The sequence below is a fragment of the Hakea prostrata genome, chromosome 3, assembly GCF_041222555.1.
Source record: "Hakea prostrata isolate BN-2017 chromosome 3, UWA_Hpros_2, whole genome shotgun sequence".
In the NCBI taxonomy this organism is placed as follows: domain Eukaryota; kingdom Viridiplantae; phylum Streptophyta; class Magnoliopsida; order Proteales; family Proteaceae; genus Hakea; species Hakea prostrata.
Window position 1 is genome coordinate 21,140,302 of NC_142602.1, and position 22,991 is coordinate 21,163,292.

Here is a 22,991-nt window from a genome sequence, read left to right on the forward strand (position 1 = left end):
CCACCTAAGTTCATATAGTGCTTTATTTTACATCCTTTCTGGTTTTGACTTTGTTCTTACTCATTGACTGATGTACTCGTCTATCTATGTATGCAGAATTTTTATTTCATTGAATTTTGCTTAATGTTTTATCAGCTTGCGGAAGACGAGAATTTTCATGCAATTTTTTAATATATCAATTTGAGTCAGTTGAAGATTGCTTCTAAGTGTCTTTTCTTTCCAGACTTGGCCTTGCATCCATTAGCATCACCTCTTTGACTGATGCAAACTGATACATGAGGTCAGAAGTCAGATATCAGAGTATCACTAAAAAGCCACACCCCAGCTGTTTTTCTCTCGTGTACGCAATCATCTTCAGCCTTCCAAGTCTGCCTAGTGATTGTTGCCATACCTTATATAAAATAACAAATTGTCCGTCTTTTCTTCTATCTAAGCTGACACGAATGGCTTATCTTTAGCCTGACCCAGTTGGCTTATCCTTAACCTTGAAGTACGTTGATTTGATATCTAGTGGTTAAATTGCAGAAATTTAGGAATCAGTGCTGTGAAATATACGGAGGAATAAATTTAATGCTATTTTTTCTGGAGTAATTGATTCTTAATAATAGATCTTTGCGGTTTCTTTCCCATCGTTTATTTTGTGGCAGTTTTTGTTTTTCTTTCCCTCTTTTGTGTTTGCATCAATTGAAAAGTTTTAAGTTTGTTATTCAACCAGGAACTGGGATCAGTTTGAAACTAATGAAGCATTATTTGGAGTAAAGAGTACCTTTGATGAGGAACTTTATACAACAAAACTTGAGAGAGGTCCTCAAATGAGAGATTTGGAAAAAGAAGCTTCAAGAATCGCTAGAGAAATCGAGGGGGAGGAAACTCCAGATCTTCATTTAGCGGAGGTGACTTATCATATTAATAACAATGGTTTTCATACTTTCTGATTCCCCTTTTTTTATTTTAATATTTTTTCTGTGTTTTTTTCCCTGTTTCATTCAACAGGAAAGAGGCTTCTGCTTTCATGAAGATTTTGATATTGATGAGGAGACCAGATTCTCGTCTGTTTTGAGGGGGCTTGATGATAATAGGTACGAAAGTGAGGGTATGACGTTTGATTCACGAAACACTGAGGGGTTTGGAGGTTCTTCGGGAACTGTCATTAGCAGATCCTTTTCAGATGTGGCTAGAGGCAAAAGTAATGATGGTGCCCAAGTATCATCAAGTTCTTCATCAATGGTAGCCCATTGGCATTCATTTTCTTTATTATGGAATGTGAATTATATTTGGTAGTTGTAGTTTTAGATTTCACGATATTAATGGTTGGCAGATTTAGTATGTGTAATGGAATTGAAATTATGACTTATCACTTGTAGAGTATCTTGTTAGAACCAGAATTATGTTTGTGGATGGATTTTTGTTGGGTTTGAATGTTGGCCATAAATTAAATGCTTCCTTTTAGTGACTCATAAAGATGGTTGTTGGCAGTATCTATGAATCTAGGCTCATGGAGATTATTCTGCAGAAGTAAAATTTGAATAGACATATCTGTTGAGATGTATATTATTGATGCAGCAATACAGATAACAGCGGCAACAACTCAACCTTATCCCAGCTAATTAGGATAGCTACATGGGTACTCATCTGCCAACCATCGCTTGATACAAGACCTAACCATGCATGCTTTTCTCAGCCTGATCTCTCACCCATGGCTATCCCAGCTGTTGAACAAGGATTTTACTCCTGTAACTGAGTGCAAGAATGCCTCGTGATTTCATTAATTTTTACTCTCTCTCTTTCCCAAGGCTAGTGGCTGGCCATGGCAATGGTTGGTGGACCACAGTTGTTGCGTAAGGTCTAGGCATTGACACAGCCGCAGACAGGAAAACTGCCCCCTTGGAATCTGCTTGTGTGGAAGCCTTTAGCACCAGGTTCGCCTTTAATCTCTTTACTAGGGCTGCTGCTATGAAGACTGAGGCTAGGTTACAGAAATAGAAAGCGAAACTTAGCAAATGTTTGGAAATAGCTCGAATGAAAACAGTAACTAGTGGAAGTAGAAACTACTGAAGTTGCTATGACTCAGCCTTCAACACATGCGAAGATAACTGATAAGCCCCTAATAACCCACGTATATCAAAGGAAGAGTAAGAGGATAAGCAGCGGAGCAGCAGCAGGGAGGAACAGAGAGACAGACCTTTCAGCAGGGGACAAGTGTCATGAGGTTATTGGGCAGCATCCATAACCGAAAGCAGAACAGAGGAGCTGCCAGGTGGCACTGAAAGATTGGGGGAAAATGGAAGTTTGTTAGCAGCAGAAGAGCTGCCAGGTGGCACTGAAAGATTGGGGGAAAATGGAAGTTGGTTAGCAGCAGAAGAGTTAAGAGGGAAGGGGGGGTTGGAGGAGGGGGGGGGGAAGATGATAGAGCAACAAGCTCTGCTTGTTAGGAGAGGGGAGTCTCTCGGGCATGGTGGTAAGACTACAGGGAGTCTGGGATTATGTAATAGGGAGTAAATCCTATAGTTAATCGAATGCTATTTTCATTTCAAGAATTGAATTCCATTTATAGTTATCTGAGTGAGTTGTAGATGGATATTTTTAACAGAATTATTGAATGAATAGAGTTTCATCTGTTGCTGACTATATTGGTTCTTCTGAAATGGCTGATATATATCTCTGGTTATCATTGAGCTTTCGGTAGAACAAGGAACTGATAAGAGGGTCTTATCAACAACTAAATTAGAAACTAATCTGTGGCAGCATTATAATTGAAGCTCTTGCTACATGATGGACCCACAGACTTTCTTAAAAGCATCCCCTGGCAAGGCATATATGTGCTGTGACACTGTTTATGTGAAGAATGATTTGACCTCCTTTTTCTGGCCCTTCTAGAAGATGTGCTGTGCTGGCTTGATCTGGTTCGGTTCTGGGCCATCTGGAGCTGGTTATATGGGCCTTGGCTCTTCCACTGGCTAGTCATGGGATCTACATCAAAGTTCCTTCTGATCGATATATGCCATCTTTTAACCCTATCAACCCAAGTTTGATGTAGAACCTGGGTAAAACTGAACCAGCTTCTATTGGACTGTGTGGACAAGATCAAATCAGCCCAGCTGGTCTTCTAGAAGGGCCAAATCGAGGTCAAAACGCTATTCACATGAATGCTAACATGTACAGTGCCAGTCACTTTCTTTGGTTTGGTGGAATATTATTTGAAGTTTCTGATGGGGCCCATATGAATTGGCTGCAGCTTTTTGGAGGCAGAATATTTTATTCATTTCTACTTTTATCGAGTCATAGTTGCTATTGCTGAGCCCTAGTCCTAGCAAGCAGAAGGGAACCAATACGTTATGTGCTTAACCCGACTTGTTTGCTATTGCTGAGCTGGGTGCAGTTCGCTTTCCTAGGTCTAAAGACTCAGGCATGGGCCTCTTCCGGGGGGGGGCATTGACTTTTAGAGCTGAGTATTAGTTATTCATAGCTTACCTACTTTTGTTTTGTAAGTATCTGTACTTCTTAATTCTTCTTAACTTACAGTGTAAGCATTGGACCTTTATACAAGTATGTACTAGGCTGTTGTCAGCCCCCAGCTTTTAATGAACTGATTATTTGAAGCTTTGCAGTTAGTATTTAATTTTCTTGTCCAATATGAGTGATAAAAAGGGCTAGGGCCTTGCCAGAGTGCTATACACTTAAGGTCTAGGGAACCTTGCTGTCGACTGCTAAATCCTTGGGCTAAAGGGGCCTTGCTGTGAGGGCTAAATCCATCTATGCATTTTCTTCTCCTCTTCGAACCTGCTGTGAGAGTTCCTGTGTTGCTGCAGCTGATTGAAGAAGGCTGTTAAGTACTTGATCATCTACACAGTCCTCTGTTACCAATGTAGACCTGCAAACTGAGTTTACTTCCTTCCCAAGTTGATGTTATAAGCCTGCCGCTGATACCCCAATAGACTGATCTGCTGAACCTTCTTCCTTGATTTATAGACCTTCCAACATCTCACCTTTTCCTTCGTCAATTTACAATTCTGTCTGTGCTACCATTAAGTACAAACTTTCTGTTTCCAGTCCACCCTCACAATTGAAAATCCAGCCATCAAATTAACTTCAAAATCACAGCATAGCATTCCCTCACTTGGGGTGATATTTGATCCAAGTTTGAGGGCCTTCGGCTGGTTCATTTGTGCTACAGCCCAAAAATCTCTATTTTGGTGACCATCCTCATATCTTCTAATCCAACTGTCGGGTTTGATTGAAACTTGCAGGAGTTGTTTACTACAGTACAAGCTCTATTTGAGTCTAGACTGATCATTCTTCTGATTACTGGGTTGGTTTAGACCCCAAAAATGTTAAATTATGTCCTTGTTTCTGATTCTCTGGTTTTGTAGTTAACTGGGACCAAGTCATCCTTGTCTTAGCTGTACATTAGAATTTGGGTGGAAAGTCACAAACACCTGGAATGCCTTGTTTATAAGAAAACTACCCAAGGGCGTCCTTTAACATATCAGTTAATGAGTTGAAACTCATCATGGAGTTTTCCTGTCTACTGGTATTAGTTGCAGCTGTCTAATCCTTCTCACTAATAGATTGTTGAGCCTAATTGCTGTTCTCTTAGCAGTACTCTCATGTTTATAATCTTCAATCAAGGTGCAACTTTGGTTGGAACTGCGGTGTGGGAATTGATAGCTTAGGCTCTCTTTGGTATAGTTTGAATTAGAGTTTTTACACAGCAGCCACTATTATTGAGGTGAAATTAGTGACCATCCACTGTCAAAATTACAAGTTACCACATTTAAGATTTTTTGTTAAGTGATGCTTAAAATGACCTAAATGCCCTTACCCCATTTAAACCCTCCCATACCCAACCCTTAGGTGGGTGAAGGGATTCACCCATCTTCTTCCTACCCCTTGCTGGAAATTGCACACCACTGCTAGAAACCACCACACCCCCTCCCCCTGGTGGCAAGCACCGGCCCCCTCCCCCTGCCAGAAATCACCTAAGGTTTCAAATTTGGTTTCCCCTTCCTCTGTTCGTCTTTTGGTGCCCTAATTTCCCTATGTAATGAAGGTGCTGTTGATCATCTCAATTTTGGGAAATGGGATACAGGTGTCTCTCTTTAATTTGAACTCCTTGTTTCCCTTTTTGTTCTTTTTCGTCTTTTGGTGCCCTAATTTCCCTATGTAATAGAAGGCGCTGTTGATCGTCTCAATTTCAGGAAATTGGATACGGGTGTCTCTCTTTAATTTGAACTCCTTGTTTCCCTGTTTGTTCTTGTAATTGTTTTGTTGATCTAAGTTATTGGGTGTTTGTTCGCTCATTTAGAGATGCAAGCATTATTGGAGAATATGCAAAATTTGAGCTCCTTGCTGCTACAATATTGTCTCTTGTTGTCACTGCCCAGAGAGGCTATGACGAAATAAGAAATTAGAAGTATAGACAAGCTATTTTAGAGTTAAATTAGATTTCAGTTGGTAGGAGTGCTTATAATTTTTAATGAAGAAATTGACTGTACAAATCTTGATAACAGGAACTTGGCATTGAGCTAGCAAACACCGTATTCAGCTTGCATTTGGCTTTTCATCTCCTAGATTCTTTACGCGATTAGGTTGCATTATGAGATGCTAGGGTTATTCTGATTTCCTGTGCATGGCCCATCAACATTGCATGATAGTTTTAGAAACCCTAAATCCATGGATTGTTGGTATGCTTGTCTCTACGTTGACAATTTGTTTGATAATTTTGTTAATTCCATAACCAATGATTCCTGTCGGCAGAATCCATTGAAGGAGAAGATGAACTGGGTAGCACAACAACTTCGCTAGCATTTAGCAGATGTGTGTGATTTTAGTGGAGAGAGAGGGAGAGAGTTTGGCAAGAGGTAGGAAGAAGATGGTGATGGGAATCCTCTAATCCATCTAAGGATTGGGTATGGGAGGGTTTAATGGGGTAAGGGCATTTAGGTAATTTTATCCATCACTTAATAGAAAATCTTAACTGCGGGTAACTTGTAATTTTAATAGTGGGTGCCATGTAATTTACAGCATAATAGTGGGTGGTCACTAGTTTCACCCCAATAATAGTGGGTGTCATGTAAAAAACACTTTAAATTATGATTATTTGACTTGTAAACATAAATAGATGCATTTGGTATGATTTATGACCCTTGTTTCTTATTAAAATAAATCATTTTAAACATAAATTCATAAATAGATCAAGAGCTGTTTATTAATTATCACCAATAAATGCTAATTTTTGTTTATTTGGGTTCCATTACTGAACTAGTGCGGAACTACGCAAGTAGAGGTAAAAAAAGGTAAAGTTACAAAAAATTAAAACAAAACCTTGTTTTTCTCTTTTCAACCTCCAGATTACTCTCATTTCCACTTTAACAATATTTTAGGAATATTAAAAACTATCCAAACCAACAAAAGCCAACCAAAATCTAAACTGAAGTAGACATATTTTGCGAGGTAAACCAAAAACATAACTGGTAATATATTATATATCAATAATTCCAAACTTATTTCTTGTTATATAATATATAATGTTAAGTAGTACAACAACAACAACAACAATAAGCCTTGTCCAACTAAATGGGGTTGGCTACATGGATTCTTGCCTTCCAATTAGTTTTGTTTGAAGCCATGCTAGATAAAAGGCCTAAGCTATGCATATCCTTTCTCACCACTTCTCTTAAGGTTATTTTAGGTCTACCCCTAGCTCTTCTAGTTCCTTCAATCTAGATTATATCACTTCTCCGTACAAGGGCATTTATAAGTCTCTGTTGAACATGGCCGTGCCACCTCAAACGAATTTCCCGAGCTCATCACTTATGAGAGCAACTCCCAAACCAACTCTAATATGATCATTCCTTAACTTATCCTTCCTAGTTTTGCCACTCATCCATCTTAGCATCCTCATTTCTACTACATTGAGTTTATTTATGTGGTTCTTTTTAACTGTCCAACACTCTGTACCGTACATCATAGCTGGTTAAACGATGGTCTTATAGAATTTTTTAGTAAGTTTTAATGGAATACATCGATCTCACTAGACCCCAGACACACCTCTCCACTTCATCCGCCGTATTTTAATTCCTTGGGAAACATTGGTTTCTATATCACCTCTTTTATATATGATTGAACCTAGGTACCTAAAAGAATCACTTTGAGGAATATCTTTATCGTCAAGTTTCACCACTTCATCGTCTACCCAATCATGACTAAAGTTACAGACTAGATATTTTGTCTTCATTCTACTTAATTCAAAGCTTCTTGATTCCAAAGCTGCTCTCCATGATTCTAACTTGGTATTAACCAAACGAAAATTATTTATTTCTCATATCCTATTATTGTAATTGCTTATTCGTAAATAGGTCATAAACATAAACATAAACTATGCCAAAGAGAGCCTTTGAAGGATGGTGGTTTTCACCTTGTATCATAAGTAAGAACTGAAAAACTCCTATCATCCTATATGGTTTGAAGTTCTATTTTTATATTTACCTTTAAGCCTTTGTCCCCCTGGTGATTATCACAATAAAGCCCATGGTTCTGAACCTTATTCCCATTTGCATGCACGTATAAATTGCTCTCCAGAATTATGTTTTCCTTTTAAGGTTATTCCTAATTGGTCCCCAAATTCTGTTATTTACTTCTAAGGACGTGCGTTGTTCATAAATGATTTGCCACTGAACTCTAAGTGGATCATTATATTGTAGGTCCGTAATGATCCGAGCTAAGGGTTTTAGATTTGTGAACACATTAATATCTGTTGATTTTTCTTTTCAGACTAGCAAATAATCAGGTAATAGTGAAATTTACTGTTCATCATTCTTCATCAGCTATCCATTTGTTTGTTTGTTTTTGCTTTATTGAAAGATAAGTTGCCAAGGTTAAATTTCAATCTAGTTGGCATTTTAGATTTTCTTGAAATAATAATGGGAAAATTTCTTTTGATATCTCTCCCTCTCTGGGGACACAGTGAAGAAAGGGAACATTTTACTAACCCCTTCATCAACTCATGTACATGCTCGCCAGTATGCTATATTTTGGGATTAAACATGGAACACTGCCCTCCCCACCCACCTGCAAGCCACTACACAAGATAAGAATGTGTTGAAACTTGAAACAATAGTTTATGATGTTCTCCAGGCTGTGCCAAGGAATTTAATGAGTCTAGGAAACCCTATGGCATGGATCTCCTAGGACATTCTAGCAAAATAAGTAGTTATGATTGCCTTCCTCTCTCTCGCTCTCTTGTCCAGCAAAGCCAATATGTGAAGCATCTTCTATGCCAGATTTCTCCTTGAAACCTCCCCAGCTTGACATCCTACAATTGATGTTCCTTGTGTTTTTCTAATTTTATTTGTTCTGCGTGATCAAGGGACCCAATTGCCACATTTCGTTCAAAATTATTTTGATGGGTACTTTTTTCTTTTAAATGCAGGATGAATCTTCTGAATCAAATGCTAGCAAGGATTTATGCCGCTCAAGTTCTAGTGATCGTCACACTAAACAGTTGACATCTGAAACTGTCTCAAAGAATCTTGCAACTTTGAATGGCGATAGCAGGTTGCTTCTGTTGGATTTTTTCTTCTTCTTTCTTTTTGATAATCTTACTCTTCCCATTAATTTCTATGAGGATGTTAAATGAGGTGCTGATAAGTGATTGGTTGCATGAATAAAATAGTAAACATTAAAGTTCTAAACTGGGCATTCTAATTGCTTAGGTTGCCCGACAACCAGTTAAGAGAACAACATGGAGGAAAGAATTATCCAACAGAGCCTGAGTGGAAAACAGTAAGTCAATGATCATTATTGTGAATTATGTTGCAATTCTCTGTTTTCTTTGTTGGTTGATCTTGGGCAAAAGAATGGTTCATGGTACTAATTCCACCTTTTTTTTTATTAACTCTGGTCCTAAGTCCCTAGGTGGTGAGGAGGCTAAAACATCAAAATCTGAGGGTGAGTACCAGCTGTTTTTATCCTTTCTCCTTATTCTGGTATTGTATCTTGACAATTTTGTGCATTACTTTTATTCTCGAGTTTGATGTAGCATGTATGTTAACTCCAACCTCGTTTGTTTTCATTGGTAGGTTGCCTTGTGCATGCAAGCTATCAATTTTTTTGGCTTCTTTTCATGTTACAGATGGGATACTTGTAATGCATTTAGCTTTCTATAATAGATTGAGGAGGGATGTGTTACATATATATAGACTTTTAAAAATTCTTATTGTGTCTCATAAAAGCATTTCTAATTAGTCTAAAAGACTTGCTAAGGTAAACAAAATCAGAAAAGAAATTTATCTAGCTAAGTATCATAGTCTAGCTCAAAACATTGAATTTAATTACTAATTCCTTGATTAGCATTTCTGCCCATGGTGGTCAAGACAGCAAGGTGACCAAAGCAGTTGGGGTTCCACCTAGGCAATTAGGCGACCAAAGCAGTTGGGTCAAATTTTTTCAGTGCAACTAGTTTTAAACTCATAAATATCTATTATAGCATTTAGGAAAAAACATTCAAGAATCATAATTATGAAAGATAATCCAAAAAAGAACACAAACATAAGTTCATCTCAGCAAGCAACATAACATATGACTATGACCTATATCAAATTATAAGTATGAAAATGAAAGTAATAATTTTACATTCTTACTTACCTCTATGATAGTGTGATGCCAAATAAGTGCCTTGTCTATCTAATGATTCATTGATTCCCGATTCCGAAATGACTAACTATTAAGTTCGTATATGGCTTTGTGGAATAAAATTTGATTTGAAAAAAAAATACTATTATGTACAACATGTCAAAAAAGTGACCACTTTGGCGTCTAGGTGGCAATAAGGCACACAAGGCGACAAAGTGGTAGTGATTAAGTGAAAAAATGGCTGAAAAACTGCATGTCAACAAAGCGGTGGCAGATAAGGTGGTTGAAACCGTCTAGGTGGACGCTTTGAAAACCATGCTTCTACCATTGGTCTTATAGGCCTGTTACATCAATAAACCCAAAAGTTAGAATCTTGAAGGTCTATAAAACCCACCCATGGGCTAAAATAAAGTATTCTTTGCCAAATTGATCCATTTGGACATTTTTGACTGCATCAGGTTTCTTTGGCACCATTTAGATTAACTCAATTTCCCTCAGAAATCAATTTTGAGATAATATGCTCTTTGACCTCTACAAATAATTGTTTTCCCGTCCAGTTGGACAGAAGTAATATTGAAGGTAGGGAAGGTATTAGGAGAATCACTTCGCAATAAAAATAAGACAACCAATGTCCCAGAGTTAAAACATTACTACACCATATTAAAAAATGCACAAAAAGATGGTTCAAGTCCTTTGAATCATGAAGAAATGGAAAAGCAAAACATGGGGGGGAGGGGGACAAGAAGACACCCTAATTTGTTAGAAAAGCACTTGAGGGTGGCAGAGGCAGTGAAGGTGGTGTTGTTATCATGCCTAATCATTTAGAATCTTAAAATGGGTTTTGCTATGATGTCATGTTAATTTTTGGGAGCTCTTGACCTGTGTAATTGAGACCTGTCCACATTTATTTGTAATAATGGACTACAAAGTCATGGACAACAAAGACAAAAAGGCCCGTAGGGCAACATTTCATAAGCCCTATCAACAATGTCTATTGCATTAGCATGATTAAGGTTAAGTTGAACTTCTTTAATCCCAGTTTCAATATAGGAGTAGCATGGTTTTGGGTCTTTATATGCAGTCTTGTAATGCATCATTGAACACATCTGGTCTCTTTTTTTTTTTCTTCTTTTCTTTCTTTAATTTATTAATTTATTATTATTTTTTGGAGTTTGCTCCGAGAGCTTGCTAGTTGTGCGGCTATTTTCTATCTTCTTCTCATTTTTTCCCTAGCTTAATCATTTGTGTCTCTGATTCTCTGTTCCAGGTAGCACCTCTTACTTATCTTCTGCTTCTTGTAATTTCTTATCCCCCCCCCCCCCCCCCATATTATTTTCTTCTTCCTTGTTATTTTGTCTTCTTGTTTTGTTGCCGGTAGTATTCTTCCTGCTGGGCATGACTGCAGCCTCAATGGAACTGGGTTGAACCATTTGAGAGAGTTGTTGGGCTTCTAAAAATTTGCAGCTTGAATCGCTTCCCTTTGGCGATTGAGATACAGGACTCAAAATCCATGGCGGATCTCAATTAATTTCATTCCTGACTTGGAACTTTACTGTCAGTACCAATTGCAGGACTTCCCCTTTGATTTAACGATCTGTTTTTGAGTATCTTTTCTGTTTGAGTTGATAGATCTTAAACCTATCGACCTTTGCCTGAAAATTTTGGTCATTCCGAGGCCTATCTGGCAAAATTTGCCCCTTGGAATTGAACCTAGCTTCTGGGTTTTGTTTTGTCAAAGTTTTAAAACAAACTGCATCCTTCCCCTTGATTCTAACATCTTCTTTAGTTCTAATTTGTTATTCCCAGAATTATGCTTCTTTATGATTCTGAGTTTGTTTTGTCCTGAATTTTATTTGGTTCCAACTTCCAAGATTGTCCCTTTACAGTAAATCTTATTTCCTTTCATATTTAACACCCATTATGATGTGGATCCAGCCCCAAATTAGGTTATTTTCCCTAGGAATCATAGGGTTGGGTCAATACAAGTATTGTGCCTTAATTAGAGAGGTTTCCTGTTTAATCAACCAACTGAATGGACCTCAAATAGTCCCTCCCCCCCTACATGAATTGAATACGAAAATTCCGCTACTTAAAGTCCCTCCCCCCCTTTCAGTCTAGTCCTTATTTTAATACATGTTATTTAAATAGTCCTTGTTAGAGCTGTTGCATGTTATTTGGTTAGTCCTTAATAAGGCCAATGCATGCTATTCAATTAGTCATCGTTATAGTTTATGGGGGAGTCCTTATAAGAACTGGACTATAAAACCTGAATCCAGATAGAGTTTGTTTTAAATTCAGTTAAGTTGTTTAGGTTACAATTTGGATCCTTTGTTAGAAGCTAGTATTTGTTGAGGGCCTGAGGCTATAGGCCTATAGCCACCGATCACATGTAATAGCTTCACAGTTCAGATTATTAATGAAATCAGCTATTGCGGCATATCTGTTTGTTGTTCTCTGAGAACAATATGCTTCAGCTGTGTTAAGGTTTCTCCAGTGATCGAGTGAAAGGTTCTCTAGTGAAGTCAAGTTCAGATTCCTCTATGGCTGTGAATTCAGCATGCCTTCAGTGCTGTCCCCTTGCATCTCTTCTCTTTTTATTTTCCTTGAAAATTTTTGAGACTCCTTATAACCCCTAAAACAAGAATCCTCATGTCTTCTGATCTAGCTGTCCAAACCCAGTTAAACTTGGGTCATATTTCTATATAAAACCTCCCGAGTTTCAACCCATTCGAATGCCTGTACACCCTAATCCCCCATCTCAAGAATTTATGCTATATCTCTTGCGAACCAAGTTATCCTTGATACCCTATGAAATCTAAACCTTTTCCTCTCAACTCCATCCCAACACATGCATACCTGTTACAACCTATCTGTCACATGCATGGCATCAGTGACACTAGTTGAAACCCGGTTGTGGTCATACCCCATATAATCCATCCCATAGGTCATAATGGAAATTTCAAGAAACCTTTTATCAGTCCCATATGAGTTGGTTCTGTTAAAGATCAAGGGAGAACTAGCATTCATTCAGCTGAGGCTACATCCACATTTAAACAAACTTACCTTTAACGGTTAGTTTTCTATCCCGATGCATACAAAATACGTTTAGATTTCCAATCCCTGGGCTGCATCAGTTTTTGTTACGTTATTGGTTAAGGATTGGGTTAGGCCTTTCCTTTTTAGTGTTCATATCTGTTTTCCTTTCTATACAAGGTTGTAAAGAGGGGGGGGGGCAGCATTGTACATGAAATCGAGTAAAGTTGTTCCTTTTTGCCGGTCTCTCTCTATTGAAGAGTTTGAAACAGTCAGGATCAACAATAGGAGGAGAACAAAGCGTCAACAGTACAAGGAGAACAAGGGCTGGGAGAGGAAAGAGAGCTGAAGGTGGAAAAAAGGAGTACAAACTTTTGGTGCAAGTGTGAACTCAAACTTGCCTATATTCATCACTTGAAAACTAAGGGATATTACATCTTCCCTCCCTAGGGAGAATAAGGAGAAGAAATAAAAAGAGAAACTACAAATTGGAATTTTGCAAACTAGTCTCAAGACTGAAGTACGGTATTGCATAATCTTTGGCATGAAGATCCCTTGTATTTGTGATTAAGGAACCTCTTGTGTGCAAATTAGGTGGGTTGGTGTCTGATCCAATCAAACCACCTTCCAGCATGGGGCCAAAGTGTTGTTTCCATTGTTCTTATTATTCCATAATCTTTGTTACCCATTAGCAAGCGAGTAATTTTCTATTTTCCTGCAATCAGAACCCTTAATCCTAGAAGATCATAGATTTACTCTCTCTTTCTCTCTCTTTGTTTTTGTGTGGGAGATTTACAGCCAGGCATTGGATTGCTACAACTTTTGATTGGTTATTCTGACCCCAAAGAAAGAACTCAATTGAAATTTCAGACAAATTAGACCTGCTAAACCAGAGACAACCTCATTATTCTGATTCTATCCTTTATCCCTTGTTAAATGGTCTGAGAAATCCTAACATGTGTGAGTGACACAACCAGCCTTTATTTATAATAATGCTATGGCAGACAAGAGAGAAACTCTCGATGTGGGATTATTATAGAAAAATATCCTAGAGACAATTCTACCGTTATAAATATTATTTTTTATACAACACCCCACCTCAAGTTGGTGTATAGATATTTATCATGCCAAACTTGCTAGTTATATTACCAAAAACTTTGGTGCTCTGACTCTTTGTAAACACATCGGTCCTTTGGTTGTCAGATGAAAGAAAGGAAATATGAATCAATCTAGACTCAAGCTTCTCCTTGATGAAGTGACTATCAATTTTCATATGCTTTGTTCCATCATGCTGAACTGGATTATGAGCTATGCTGATTGCTGGCTTGCTGTCTGAAAACACCTGTATAGGTGTCTTAGAGTTTGGCCAAGGTCTTGAAGTGATCCCTTTAACATAATACCTCGCAAACCCTTGTGCCATGGTTCTAAGCTCTTCTTCAGCATTGGACCTAGCAACCACTGCTTGTTTTTAATTCCTAAAATTCACTAGGTTTCCTCCCACATAAGTGCAATACCCAGAGGTAGATCTTTTGTCATCAGGAGATTCCTGCCCAATCTGCATCTGTATAGGCCTTAATCTTTAGGTTCCCATGAGGGGAAATCAGAATTTCTTTTCTTGGAGTAGCCTTCAAGTACCTCAAGATCCGGTAGACAACATCTAGGTGTGAAGAATGAGGATCATGCATATACTTACTCATTAGCAAAGGTGATATCTGGTTGAGTATGAGATAGGTAAACCAACTTCCCAACTGATTTTTGATAGCTTGTCTTGACTATTGGTTCTCCTTTTGACTACAAATTGGGCTCAATGGGAGTTTTGGCTGGTTTGCACCCTAACATCCTAGTCTTAGTAAGCAAATTTAGGGTGTATTTTCTCTGAGAGAGAGAAATACCGTTAGTAGAGTATGCTAGTTCCAGTCCCAGGAAATATCTAAAACTTCCCATATCCTTGATTTCGAAGGCTCCCAAAACAATCTTTAGAGATGAAATTTCTTCTTCACTACTTGTGATAAAAATATCATCCACGTATACCAATAGTACAGTTGTGTGAGAAGTCTTTTTTCTTGATTAACAGAGTATGATCAACATTACTCTGTTTATAACCGATGGACACCGCGGCTCTATGGACCTCCCAAACCAGGCCCTCAGGGACTGCTTCAATCCATTCAAAGCTTGCTTCAATCTACTCACTTTTCCATGAGTTTCAGCAGAAGTGTACCCTAGTGGTACATCCATATATACCTCTTCTTGAGTTTTCCCATGAAGAAGAACATATTTTACATCAAGTTGTTGGAGATTTCACCCTTGATTTATTGCTCATGAAAGTACAACCCGTAAGTCAAAGGACATCAACAAAGGAATATCACTATTCTGATCCATTAGCAGTTGTTTATGTCTGGTAGCTCCATCTTCCAAGTGAGTACCATCAGCAGGAATATCAAAGCACAGGAAAAATCACCTGTATTTGTATGAGAGCCTCTTGTACCAGCAACTAAGGCAAATCTGTTGGCATCTGAATGTGAAGCATTGCTGTTTGGTGACTGTCCTCCGTGTCTACCATGTCATAGGCTTGCTCCAAAGATTAAAAAAGTTCCTGTTAGAGGATGTGAGTCTGTATCTAATCATATTCTGTTAAAAACAGCCAAAAAATCATAAAAATGGAGTTTATCCTCCCACTTCTGATAAGTAGCTACATCAGCGGCACAAGTTGGAGTGAAGCAACACTTGAAATCTAGTGTTTGATAGTATCCACATAGGGTATTGTAGTACCGGGCAAGAGTAAGAGTCTTCTGTTGTAATTGCTGGATCTTGCGTTGGATCTCAAAGCACTGAGCATCATTCCCAACCTTAAGAGTAAGTTCCCATATGCTGGCAACATCAGGAAGGAGAAAATAACTTTTGGGTTCAATGGGACAGCGTAAGAAATCCATAACCAAGCATTCATCTATTTCCCACTTGTCTTGGGTTGTTTATGGACTTGAGGGTTTCACGGAGGTACTGTGAAGATGACCTGTAGGACCATGATCATCCACTGCAAGAGCTACTGAGCAAGATCATTGAAGGTAACTCATCCCGTTGAGTTTAACAGTGGTCATCTGGACTGGGGAGGAGCCATGCTCACGATAAATTGGAGTTTCCTCCATTCCAAAAGCATAAGAAGTGACGGATGCAACAGAATTAGAGGCCATTGCGTGGGATCGAATAAACAGCTAATCAAAATCATAAAGCACACCATAAATAGGGGAAAGCAAACCCTTGTAGGAGAACAGTCCTCCTAGGGCCCTCGCCATCCTGCTGCCTCCTCTCTAAACCCTACTACCGCTTCCTGTAGTTTCTTTTTGGCCTTTCGCCTCCCTCCTTTGGCTTCTTCCCAAGACCCCTAGGGCCTTGCGATGGTGGTGGTTGTGGTCCTAGGGCCAGGCTGAGGTGGCGGCAATGGACCTCGACCACTGGATGGGTTCGCAAGAGAGAGGAGGTGGAAGAGAGGTGTTGGTGGTGGTTTAGAAGAGAGAGAAGCTGCGGTGGGAGCTCTAAGGTTTTTCAGAAATTTTCTTTTTTTTTGGGTTATTTCAGAAATTTTCTAGATCTGTGTTTTTTCACCATGATGGTCTGAGAAATCCTGACTTATGTTTGAGTGACACCACCAGCCTTTATAATATGACAAAAAAAAAAAAAAAAAAGAGAGAGAAACTCTCAACATGGGATTATGATAGGAAAATATCCTAGAGACAATTCTACCCTTATGAGTATTATCTACATTACACATCCCCATATTCTGGATATCTGCACATCTTATTAGTTATTCGATTTGATTATTTTGTAGGGCTCTCATTGCTGCATAGTTCTTTCATAAATCATATATGATTGACTATTAATATTCCATGCAGTTTATTTTTCTGATTTGTCAAAGGAAATTCCCTTTTCCTAGTGTAATTAGGACTGGTTCTCCGTCCATTGGGTTGATTTGAGGTATTTCAGCAAAGGTTCTTCATTCATAGAAGAAAACTCAACCTTAGTACCATCCTGATCTGCCACCTGATTTCTCTGTATTAAGAGTCTCTTATATCTGGATTTTACTTTGTGAATAAAGATTCTGTTTTGGTACTATTTTGGGTACTTAGTTGCAGTACTATATTAATTGCGTTGGGTATGCATCTCTTTTGCCTAGTCTCGCATTTTGTTTGAATTATCAGTCTAGTGACCTGACTGCTTATTTCAAAGTTACTGAGAAATTCTTTGGGTGTTTAGCGAGCACCCAAGATCTCTAATCTGAGTTGGAAGAGAGTTCTTATTTTTGTAGGGCCTTTAAAGCTAGAAAGATAGGTGAACAACAATATTCTAACTTTATTCTGTGGGTGTGATAATCATGCTTAAGGACTAAAGATGACAATTTTGATCCCTGTGGTGGGCATTCCTTGTTTTTGTGCCAGTGTGGATGAAGATTAACCATGGTCAGCGTGTGGTACTTATTATCATATTATCATTTTAGAACTTCAAAATTCTGGGACCTAGATTCTTTCTTTAGTCATATGATGTGCTTATGTTGATCAATGATTAGCTACTTCTTACACATGACTATTCCATTTACATAGCTACCCTATAACTAAGTAATTGTTTGCGATGTTGTTTCTTAATTACATCTAAGATTGTGAAGTATTGTGTATTGCTTTCTACCGTTTCACCTTAGAGCTAGAACCATTAGAAAAGACAACATATATTTGTATAACTACACTCCCCTGTACTTGCAATCTTAGATCCATGGTCCTTGCATGTGGACCTCATATAGAATTAGAGAAGGGAATAACTGTTTGCTTATCCATTTAGTTGTTGCTGTGTGAACTCATTTTGGTTTTACTTTCAGTTGGTCTGAATCTGTGATTTTTGAGCTGTACGGATTGGTCCTGTTGGATTTGGATGTCTGTAGCTCCTTTGCATAAAAAATGTTTGGCCGGTTACATGCGTCTACCTTTTGCAATGGTGAGTTAACTGTTTGAATTTGTCAATACTGTTGTAGATTTACAATCATCACTGAACCTGAAGAAAGCTATATCAGACAAAGGGGGTTTATCTCCCAGTGCCACTGCATTTGCTCCTTCATCTTCTGTTTCCGCAAAAGGTCAAGGAAGTACTGTTTTGGTTGAATCTTCAGACACCACGGGATCTGGGAAATTATCTAGTTCAACCCAAGTTATCAACTCTCGTGGACGACCAGGTAGTTCTACATCATCCACTTCAGAGTTTGTAGGTGCACCACCAGCTTCAACTGGTCTGGGTTTGTCACCGAGCTCATCCATGGGATCATTATCCTCTGAGAAATCATCACTAAATCCTAATGCTAAGGTGGTTCGATGCTCTTATGTTTTTGAATTCCAGAATTTTCATCTTTGTGTTCTTTCTTTGCTTCAATTTCAGTAGTGTTTAATTCTGATGATTGACAGAAACATTGAAATTTTGTGGTCTAGGAATTCAAGCTGAACCCCAATGCAAAGAGTTTCACCCCATCTCAAACTGCTTTACGGCCTCCTTCCCCGGCATCTGACGGTTCCTTCTATTTTCCAGCTAATGTGCCTGCTGTTCCACATATGACTGGAGTACCAGTTGGCATTGGGGTAAGCCCTTAGACATCCTTTTAATCCATGCGTTTTTTTAATATTTGGTGCTTTAAAGTGTGTGGTTGTTTGTTTTCCATTTCTGTAGCCCCAAGTGATGTTCACCTGCTATGGTCTCTTGTTTTTCTAAGTAATGGGGATGGGGCCAAGGAACTGATAATGGAAAATATATTATAGTAGTTGTTGCTGTTGATGATGATTGCTTTTTTATCATGCTCTGTGGTCAGCTACTGATATTGGTTTGCATTGGTAAGCTGCAGTGCCAGGCTGTTGAATTTATATATTGTGAGTGGACCACTTTTTTATTTATTTTGTAGAGTTTTTTTCTTACATGTACCCCCCTCCAAAAAAAAAACCACCAAAAAAAAAAGGGAAACAAAATAAAAGAAGCAAGCCTTGAGACTCCCCCCCCGCAATTTGACCATTTTCAAATAATTTCTGAAATTTATAATAATTTTAGAATATGACCAAAATGCCCCTGGTGTTAAAATGACTCCAATATCCTAAGATACATCCCTTTTTCAAACATGAGCCATACAAATAGAGGTGGGTGAAGGGTGAATCCCTTCACCTGTCTTTTTACAGAGAGCCAGCAAACAGAGGCAAGAACCACTGACTAGAAGTTTGTTTTCACTCACCTTCCCAGATAGATCTTGAGCCATACAATTTTGTGGCTATTTCTCACATTAGTGATATGGAAATTTGCTAAACTAATGAGCAGCTGAGTTGTTAAACTCTTTATTGAAGCTTCCCATCTGAAATTCAGTGAAGCTTTCCTTCACGGTGTCAATCAGTCACCTGTCGATGCAGTGATGTCAAACTAAACCAAAGATTTAGTTATTGTGTGTGAACAACTTAAAGAAACATTGGAATGATGATTCACAGACCCAAACATGGTTTCAGAACTCACAATTGAACATTCTCACTGAGGATTGGGATTGGGATGCAACTGCAGTGGCAGCAGCACTATGGGTACTGGATCCCGCTCAGAAAATTTTCATTTATTCGAAGTGGGTTTTAATCAATTTTGTCTGATTTGGAGATATGGGGTTTTGGATATCATATCAGGTACTTGGATCCTATGATTGCAGGCTATAGGGTTTTATTTATGCTGTGATGTTCTCTGTTTCCTTACCTGAGAATGAGGAAGAGGAAAGCCTAGGGCTTGCAGATCCTTGGCTAGGGAATGAAGAAGACGGGTGAATCATGTCCTCCTTCACCCACCTCTATGAGTGTGGTTCATTTTCTCAACCTTGAAGCCGACAATTTTATCGGTAATATTCCTCTGGTGATCTGGTGGTTGTTTGGAATTGAAGATGGGGAAGAAATTTCTTCACCCGTCTCTTAGAAGTGAGATTTTAAGAAGGAATAGGGTTTGGGGTAGAAAGGAATTTTGCTTAGTGTTCTAAATATATTAATTGAGGGTAAAATGGTTATATTGCCTAAACTGTTATTAGGCAATCAATGGTGCCAAATATGGGGTTGTTGGGGGGGGGGGGCTCTTTGGAAGGTTTACTCCTTTTTTATTTTTTTTGGGGGTGGTGGGGGGGGGGGCTGTTGGTCTCATGAGTTTAGCTCAATTGCTGGGGGTTGCATGTAAAAAGCTCTATTTTTTTATTATCTTAAAGGATGTAGTTGTTACTTCTTGTATTGAAACTAGTATTCAACCGGTAATGGCGGTTGAATAATTGCGAGTAGCCAAGAATGACTGGCTATATTAGATAGCAAACACACATTTGCATAAGTTTTTCTGAGTAGATCAGCTGAATCTTTCAACTATGTAGCATCCACTGTTTCAGCTAGCCTTTTTTTGGTGATTTCATTTGATGATGCCACGTGTGATTGATCACCCAATCTGAAAAAATTATGCTGCAGTATCTCTGCAGTGAACTGAGTAGCCTTGTTCTCTGTTCCTCTTTTATGACTCATGCCATTGCTTCATCCACTTATAACTCTTCTCCTACAATGCCAAGAATTAGGGTTAATCAATTTCATCCATTAATCCAAGGAAAATTCATGCAAAAATAACATTAAAAGACCTTTACAAGACTTAAGACACCATGACTATCTAAACTATAATTACGTGAGAACTTTTACTAAAACTGAGAGAAATCACTCTTAAATCAAGCATAAAATCACTAGCATTAACACTATTTCATAGAGTTATCGCCCTCCGCTCACCTCCCCCACCCCCCAAAAAAAAAACTTCCTATTCCATGGGCCCATGGGCCCCCAGTCCTTGTGACTGGTTTGATGATGACCGAAAATTGTAGTAGGTCTATTCTGTTAATAAGTTTGAAGAATGAAACCTAGGAAGGTTCTAAGTGAAGTCCAGCCCAGATCCTTGACAGTGGCTGTAGGAGATAGCCATTGACCTCCATCAATAGGAGCGTTCCAGCCTCAGCCAGGCTCCATTCAAGGTCACAACCATGTACTATTTAGAAGTGTGATCAATCCCCTTTCTATCACATCCTTTATTTCTATTATTCTTGAATTTTGCTTGAAATTTTGGAGTTCCCAAGATGTGAAATTCAAGGTCAGATCTATTCCAATCTGACAGTTAGATCTATCCCAAACTTTAAGTATATCATCCCCCCAGCCCTAGTGACCTTTGATCCCACTTTTAGCCCAAATAAACCAACCAAACCCTAATTTTATCCATCTTTGTTATCATGACCCCATCCCCCCACCCCAAAAAAAAAAAATTGAGAAACCCAATCTTCCAATCCACCCATCCTAAATCATTGACACTTGAAGACATTATTCAAAGGAACAAAATATAAATTCCTTTCAACTTTTATTCCATTCCCCTATGCTCACACCCTATCCAAATCTACACCATTTCAATGAAAGACCCAACACACCAAAGTTAACCATCAATGTCCCATCAAACAAACCAAACCCAAAGCAACCCAAAGCAGGGTATTAGAACATAGTTATTAGGAACCAATTGGAAGCCACATGTTAAAACCACCGACACACCCTAACCAAGACCCTAGTTTTTGGTCGTGGAAGTCAAGTCTACCCTAGAGATTCTTGAAGCTACCACCCTATTTGAGTAAGGCTGCATCAGAGTAGTATCAGAGCCTTGATTGGCTTCACATTCTAGGATTTTGCTGAAGAATTCAAAAAAGACATCAAGGAGTCTATCCAAACCCTAGCAACAAGCATCACAGCCCCATTCGAGCATCGTGGGGAGTACAGAACTTGGAAGAAAAAAATAGTGTTGAGGAATTTAGAAGGTTAGAAGAAGAATTAGAGATGCATATGATTCAACTTACAGTTTTGGATGGGAACAACAGGTTAAATTTCTGATAATAAGATTTAGTTTTGTTGGAAGTTCAAAGTAACAAGGAGAAGAAACAGGCAGATTTATTGCAGTTCTAAATTCGAATGCACTAAATCAAATTTTTTTGGATTACTGGAAACAGAAAAAGGAGAGGAAGTGCTATGGTGTTTTCCTGACTTGCAAGCTTCACATTGAATAGATGTAACATCTTTGCAAGAGGGAACTATCATTCAAAGTTTTGATAAAGATCAGTGACCTAAACGTCTATGCCATTGTAGGGCACTTTGTTCTAACACAGAATTAGCAGTGATAGAATTTATGGAGATGATTCCAGGTAGTATAATCCATCTCGTTCATGTCTTAAACCAATTGTTCTCTCCGTCTTGTTGTCCTAAAACTCATAGAAAGCTCTATTAAAAACAACAGTTCAATTAAAGTCAAGGGAAAGCTTACTGACAGATAAGAGGTTGGCAGGGAAATTAGGTATGAAAGTACTAATTTTAGGGTGAAATTGGGATAAGGAGATATATCTCCAATTCCCGTGGCAGGTATGGTAGTGCCATTGGCCAATATAATGGATGATGAATTTTTTTGGAGTTAGAAAGTAGGGTGGAATTTCTTGTCATATAAGAGGAAGCTCCAGAGAAGGGCGGGCCTGGCGCAATGGTGGAGTCTGTCCATAGTGCGCTGGAGGTCGCGGGTTCGAATCATCATCTCTGCAAAAAAAACCAGGGGTAAGGCTGCCTAGAAAGTCCCTTCCCCAGACCCCACAGTGTGGGAGCTTTGGCACTGGGTACGCCCTTTATAAGAGGAGGCTCCAGAGTCTATCGACCAAGAATTAGGATTAGAAGAAAGGAAAACAAGGTTACCTAAGTGTGCCAATGTCGCAGTTGAGGTGAGTGGTTTCAATTTGTTGAAGGCGTTGAAGAATCTAAGTTATCTCGTCTTTAGTAGCCAAACTATTTGGATTTGAACTTGAAGGTGCTTCAATGGTGTTTGCAGCTTTAGACCGATATTGATTGTTAAGATTGTCTGCCCAATCTTGTCTACCATGCTTTGCCCAACATGTCTCTTCAGTATGATTTTTTGTCACAATGAGTACATGTCCTTAGATGCTGTTTTAGAGTAAGCTGAATTTCTTCCCCTACGATGTCCGCAGACTGAGGCTCCTCTACCTCTAGAGGGGAACCCTTGCTCGCGACTGGCCACGATTGGTGAATTGTCTTTAGGTGATGCAACAATATTCCTTGCATGAGTCATGCATTGTAATCTAAAGAGGCTTTCAGATAGAGATGGTACCTTTTCACTTGTCAAAATTTGGTTGCGAACAAGATGATAATTTGGGTTAAGACCAGCTAGGAATTTCGCCAATTGTTCTTCTTAATTTTTAAGCATCTGAAGTTAAAAGCTGGTAAACAACCAATTCT

At 38.7% G+C, this 22,991-nt stretch overlaps 1 protein-coding gene across 1 annotated transcript in view; it reads left to right on the forward strand.

Annotated features, from left to right (window-relative positions):
* LOC149021536 (polyadenylate-binding protein-interacting protein 3-like) overlaps window positions 1-22,991 on the forward strand; it is a 46,189-nt gene that overhangs the window by 19,341 nt on the left and 3,857 nt on the right. Inside the window, 7 exon segments of the mRNA XM_089149755.1 lie at window positions 716-893; window positions 994-1,227; window positions 8,432-8,556; window positions 8,715-8,784; window positions 8,910-8,949; window positions 17,681-18,006; window positions 18,129-18,275. Of these exon segments, the coding sequence (XP_089005881.1) occupies window positions 716-893; window positions 994-1,227; window positions 8,432-8,556; window positions 8,715-8,784; window positions 8,910-8,949; window positions 17,681-18,006; window positions 18,129-18,275 (1,120 nt within the window).